The 6,485-nt window shown below is 49.2% G+C and overlaps 1 protein-coding gene across 1 annotated transcript in view; it reads left to right on the top strand.

Moving 5' to 3' along the window:
• LOC108510194 (E3 ubiquitin-protein ligase BRE1B-like) overlaps positions 1-5,352 on the top strand; it is a 9,532-nt gene extending 4,180 nt beyond the window's left edge. Inside the window, exon 2 of the mRNA XM_017839876.1 lies at positions 4,800-5,352. Coding sequence (XP_017695365.1) covers positions 4,800-5,006 — 207 coding nt within the window. The 3' untranslated portion in view covers positions 5,007-5,352. The remainder of the gene's footprint in view (positions 1-4,799) is intronic.
• Positions 5,353-6,485: the final 1,133 nt, after the last annotated feature.

The raw sequence follows: 6,485 nt of genomic DNA, 5'->3' as shown, positions 1-6,485 counted from the left end.
TAATTAATAATATTTAATTAATGCGTAATTAAATAATCGCTAATTAGTGCTCATTAACTAATTAGCTGGTGGAGGTGCGGGGGGAGCTGGAGGAGCTCTGTTGCCCCTCCTCATTAACACTAATTAATGAATTGGGGCGGAGCTCTAATGACTCACTAATTAATTGACTAATTACACAACGGGAGGAGCACTAATGACCCCCTAATTAGCGCTCGTTAATTAACTAATTAGGTGCCTCTCCTAATGAAGGAATACCCCCTCATTAACACTAATTAACGAACGCACACACGGACACCGATGCTCCCACTTAATTAATCCCGGTTAATTAAGTAGTTCCCCAGCTCAGAGAGCGCTAATGACCCCCCTCATTAACACCAATTAACTAATTGACCCCCACCTGGAAGCCTCCCTAATTAATGCCTGTGTAATTAGCGCTAATAAGCAAACAAATGCCTGTCTGTGGGGAGAAGCCTTAATTAGTGCTAATTAACAAACTGATCACCTACCGGGAGGAGCCGTAACGCCCCTTAATTAGCACTAATTAACTCCTTCATTGCTCAGCCGGAGGAGGGCTCCCGTCTCCCTTAATTAACGCTAACGAAGGTACAGACGCCTGGCTGGGTAGGGGAGCCCTGATGAGTGTTCTAATTAACGCTAATTAGCGCTAATTAACCCCCAGCTGGAGGAGTTTCGGGGGTGCTGGAGGAGCAGCCGGAGAGCGAGAACCTTCTGCCTCCCCTTAATTAACAACAACCGGTTATTACTCACTAATTACCACTTGTTAACCCTTATTAAGGCTAATTAGCACTAATTAGCGCTAATTAACCTCCAGCTGGAGGAGTTTCAGGCGCGCTGGAGGAGCAGCAGGAGAACAAGAACCTTCTGCCTCCCTTAATTAACAACAACCAGTTGTTACTCACTAATCACCACCAGTTAACCCTAATTAGCGCTAATTAAGGTGTTAATTACCCCCAGCTGGAGGAGCTGCGGGGACACTGGAGGAGCGGGAGCAGCAGGAGAGCGAGAACCTTCTGCCTCCCCTTAATTAACAACAACCAGTTATTACTCACTAATCACCCCCAGTTAACCCTAATTAGCACTAATTAAGGCGTTAATTACCCCAGCTGGAGGAGTTTTGGGTGCACTGGAGGAGCAGCAGGAGAGCGAGAACCTTCTGCCTCCCTTTAATTAACAACAACCCGTTATTACTCACTAATCACCCCCAGTTCACCCTAATTAGCACTAATTAAGGCGTTAATTACCCAGCTGGAGGAGTTTCGGGGGCACTGGAGGAGCGGGAGCAGCAGGAGAGCGAGAACCTTCTGCCTCCCTTTAATTAACAACAACCAGTTATTACTCACTAATCACCACTAGTTAACCCTAATTAAGGCTAATTAGCACTAATTAAGGCGTTAATTACCCCCAGCTGGAGGAGCTGCGGGCCCGCTGGCAGGAGCTGGAGGAGCGGGAGCAGCGGGAGAGCAAGAACCTTCTGCCTCCCCTTAATTAACAGTAACCAATTACCCAGCGGGAAGAGCACTATCACCACCCTAATTAGCACTAATTAAGGCGTTAATTACCCAGCTGGAGGAGCTGCGGGCCCGCTGGCGGGAGCTGGAGGAGCGGGAGCGGCGGGAGAACGAGAACCTGCTGCCTCCCCTTAATTAACAATAACCAATTACCCAGCGGGAAGAGCACTATCACCACCCTAATTAGCACTAATTAAGGCGTTAATTACCCAGCTGGAGGAGTTTTGGGTGCACTGGAGGAGCGGGAGCGGCAAGAGAGCAAGAACCTTCTGCCTCCCCTTAATTAACAATAACCAGTTGTTACTCACTAATCACCACTAGCTAGCCCTAGTTAACCCTAATTAGCGCTAATTAGTGCTAATTAATGCCCAGCTGGAGGAGCTGCGGGCCCGCTGGCGGGAGCTGGAGGAGCGGGAGCAGCGGGAGAGCAAGAACGTTCTACCTCCCTTTAATTAACAACAACCAGTTATCACTCACTAATCACTACCAGTTAACCCTAATTAGCACTAATTAACGCTAATTAACCCCCAGCTGGAGGAGCTACAGGGGCACTGGAGAAGCGGGAATGTCACAAGAGCGAGAACCTTCTGCCTCCCCTTAATTAACAATAACCAGTTGTTACTCACTAATCACCACTAGTTAACCCTAATTAGCACTAATTAGCGCTAATTACCCCCAGCTGGAGGAGCTGCGGGCCCGCTGGCGGGAGCTGGAGGAGCGGGAGCAGTGGGAGAGCGAGAACCTTCTGCCTCCCCTTAATTAACAATAACCAATTACCCAGCAGGTAGAACACCAATACCCCCTCATTGACACTAATTAACACTAATTAGCGCTAATTACCCCCAGCTGGAGGAGCTGCGGGCCCGCTGGCGGGAGCTGGAGGAGTGGGAGCGGCGGGAGAGCGAGAACCTTCTGCCTCCCCTTAATTAGCAATAACCAATTACCCAGCAGGTAGAACAACAATACCCCCTCATTGACACTAATTAGCACTAATTAGCGCTAATTACTGCCCAGCTGGAGGAGCTGCAGGGGCGCTGGAGGAGCGGGAGTGTCACGAGAGCGAGAACCTTCTGCCTCCCTTTAATTAACAACAACCAGTTGTTACTCACTAATCACCACCAGTTAACCCTAATTAGCGCTAATTAACACTAATTAGCGCTAATTACCCCCAGCTGGAGGAGCTGCGGGCCCGCTGGCGGGAGCTGGAGGAGCGGGAGTGTCACAAGAGCAAGAACCTTCTGCCTCCCTTTAATTAACAATAACCAGTTGTTACCCACTAATAACCACTAGTTAACCCTAGTTAACCCTAATTAGCACTAATTAAGGCGTTAATTACCCAGCTGGAGGAGCTGCGGGCCCGCTGGCGGGAGCTGGAGCAGCAGGAGAACAAGAACCTTCTGCCTCCACTTAATTAACAACAACCAGTTCTTACTCACTAATCACCCCCAGTTAACCCTAATTAGCACTAATTAATGCGTTAATTACCCAGCTGGAGGAGTTTCGGCGGCACTGGAGGAGCGGGAGCGGCGGGAGAGCGAGAACCTTCTGCCTCCCTTTAATTAACAACAACCAATTGTTACCCACTAATCACCACCAGTTAACCCTAGTTAACCCTAATTAACACTAATTAGCGCTAATTACCCCCAGCTGGAGGAGCTGCGGGGGCACTGGAGGAGCGGGAGTGTCACAAGAGCGAGAACCTGCTGCCTCCCTTTAATTAACAATAACCAATTACCCAGCCGGTAGAACACCACTTCCCCCTCATTGACACTAATTAGCACTAATTAAGGCGTTAATTACCCCCAGCTGGAGGAGTTTTGGGTGCACTGGAGGAGCGGGAGTGTCACAAGAGCAAGAACCTGCTGCCTCCCTTTAATTAAGAATAACCAATTGTTACCCACTAATCACCACTACTTAACCCTAATTAAGGCTAATTAGCACTAATTAGCGCTAATTACCCCCAGCTGGAGGAGCTGCGGGCCCGCTGGCGGGAGCTGGAGGAGCGGGAGCGGCGGGAGAGCAAGAACCTTCTGCCTCCCCTTAATTAACAACAACCAATTGTTACCCACTAATAACCACTAGTTAACCCTAATTAACCCTAATTACCACTAATTAGCGCTAATTAATGCTCAGCTGGAGGAGCTGCGGGCCCGCTGGCGGGAGCTGGAGGAGCGGGAGCGGCGGGAGAGCGAGAACCTTCTGCCTCCCTTTAATTAACAACAACCAATTATTACTCACTAATCACCACTAGTTAACCCTAATTACCACTAATTAGCGCTAATTAAGGCGTTAATTACCCAGCTGGAGGAGCTGCGGGGGCGCTGGAGGAGCGGGAGCGGTGGGAGAGCAAGAACCTTCTGCCTCCACTTAATTAACAACAACCAGTTGTTACTCACTAATCACCACCAGTTAACCCTAGTTCACCCTAATTAGCACTAATTAGCGCTAATTAATGCTCAGTTGGAGGAACTTCGAGCCCGCTGGCGGGAGCTGGAGGAGCGGGAGCAGCAGGAGAACAAGAACCTTCTGCCTCCCTTTAATTAACAATAACCAATTGTTACCCACTAATCACCACTAGTTAACCCTAATTAAGCCTAATTACCACTAATTAGCGCTAATTAACCCCCAGCTGGAGGAGTTTCGGGGGCACTGGAGGAGCAGCAGGAGAACAAGAACCTTCTGCCTCCCTTTAATTAACAACAACCGGTTATTGCTCACTAATTACCACTAGTTAACCCTAATTAAGGCATTAATTACCACTAATTAGCGCTAATTACCCCCCAGCTGGAGGAGTTTCGGGGGCACTGGAGGAGTGGGAGTGTCACAAGAGCAAGAACCTTCTGCCTCCCTTCAATTAACAATAACCAATTACCCAGCGGGAAGAGCACTATCACCACCCTAATTAGCACTAATTAAGGCGTTAATTACCCAGCTGGAGGAGCTGCGGGCCCGCTGACGGGAGCTGGAGGAGCGGGAGCGGCGGGAGAGCGAGAACCTTCTGCCTCCCCTTAATTAACAATAACCAATTGTTACCCACTAATAACCACTAGCTAGCCCTAGTTAACCCTAATTAGCGCTAATTAGTGCTAATTAATGCTCAGTTGGAGGAGCTGCGGGCCCGCTGGCGGGAGCTGGAGGAGCGGGAGCGGCAGGAGAGCGAGAACCTTCTGCCTCCCCTTAATTAACAATAACCAATTGTTACCCACTAATAACCACTAGTTAACCCTAGTTAACCCTAATTACCACTAATTAGCGCTAATTACCCCCCAGCTGGAGGAGCTGCGGGCCCGCTGGCGGGAGCTGGAGGAGCGGGAGCGGCGGGAGAGCAAGAAGTTGGCGGACGAGGAGGCCCTGAGGCGGCTCCGGCACAGCGAGGAGCAGATCGAGCACCTCCAGCGCCGCCTGGCCGCCACCAAACAGGTCACTAATCACTTAATTAGGCTAATTAGGCGGTGGTTAGTTAGTTTGAGTTGTTAATAAGTCGGTAATTAGGGGTAATTAGGGGTTAAGGGGGGGAAATGGGGAGGGGGGGAGGCTCCTCACAGAGCGAACGCCTCCAGTGCTGCCGTCAAATAGGTGGTTAATTAGGGCTAATTAGGGGTAATTAGAGATGATTAGGGGTTAATTAGTTGGAGTTGGGGGTTAATGAGGGGTAGTTAGTGGTTAATTAGGTGTAATTAGGGGTTAAGGAGGGAAAATGGGGAGGGGATGGAGAGGAGCAGATGGAGCACCTTGAGTGCTGTCATCAAATAGGTGGTTAATTAGGCTAATTAGGGGCGATTAGGGGTTAGTTAGGGGTTGATTAGTTGGAGTTGGGGGTTAATTAGGGCATAATTAGTGGTTAACGGGGGAAATGGGGAGGGGGGGAGGCACTGGCACAGCGAGGAGAAGATTGAACACCTCCAAGGCCACCATCAAACAGGTCGTTAATTAGGCTAATTAGGGGTGATTACTGGTGATTCAGGGTGATTAGGGGTTAATTAGTTGTAGTTGGGGGTTAATTAGGGGTAATTAGTGGTTAAGGGGAGGAAATGGGGAGGGGGGGAGGCGCTGGCACAGCGAGGAGAAGATTGAACACCTCCAAGGCCACCATCAAACAGGTTGTTAATTAGGTTAATTAGGGGTGATTAGGGGTAATTAGGGGTTAATCAGTTAGACTTGGGGGTTAATGAGCAGGAATTAGGGGTTAATTAGGGGTTAATTAGTGGTTAAGGGGGGAAAATGGGGAGGGGGGAGGTGTTGGCGCAGGGAGGAGCAGATGGAGCAGTTCCGGTGCTGCTGTAAAATAGGTGGCTAATTAGGCTAATTAGGGGTGATTAGGGGTTAGTTAGGGGTTGATTAGTTAGACTTGGGGGTTAATGAGCGGTAATTAGGGGGTAATTAGTGGTTAAGGGGGAAAATGGGGAGGGGGGGAGGTGTTGGCGCAGCGAGGAGCAGATGGAGCAGCTCCAGGGCTGCTGTAAAATAGGTGGTTAATTAGGGCTAATTAGGGGTAATTAAGGGTGATTAGGGGGTAATTAAGGGTTAATTAGTTGGTCTTAGTTGTTAATTAGTGGGTAATTGGGAGAAATTAGGGGTTAAGGGGGGAAAATGGGGAGGGGGGGAGGCTCCTCACAGATCGAGCGCCTCCAGTGCTGCCGTCAAATAGGTGGTTAATTAGGGCTAATTAGGGGTAATTAGGGATGATTAGGGGTAATTAAGGGTTAATTAGTTGGTCTCAGTTGTTAATTAGTGGGTAATTGGGAGAAATTAGGGGTTAAGGAGGGAAATGGGGAGGGGGGGAGGTGCTGGCACAGCGAGGAGGAGATGGAGCACCTCCAGGGCTGCCATCAAACAGGTCACTAATTAATTAATTAGGGGTAATTAGGAGTTCATTAGGGGTTAATTAGTTGGAGTTGGGAGTTAATTAGGGGTAGTTAGTGGTTAATTAGGGGTAATTAGGGGTAATTAGGGGTA

The sequence above is a fragment of the Lepidothrix coronata genome, unplaced genomic scaffold (assembly GCF_001604755.1).
Source record: "Lepidothrix coronata isolate B3197 unplaced genomic scaffold, Lepidothrix_coronata-1.0 Scaffold527, whole genome shotgun sequence".
Taxonomy (NCBI): Eukaryota; Metazoa; Chordata; class Aves; order Passeriformes; family Pipridae; genus Lepidothrix; species Lepidothrix coronata.
The sequence above is the reverse complement of the archived record's forward strand: the minus strand, read 5'-3'. Positions and strand labels throughout refer to the sequence as shown.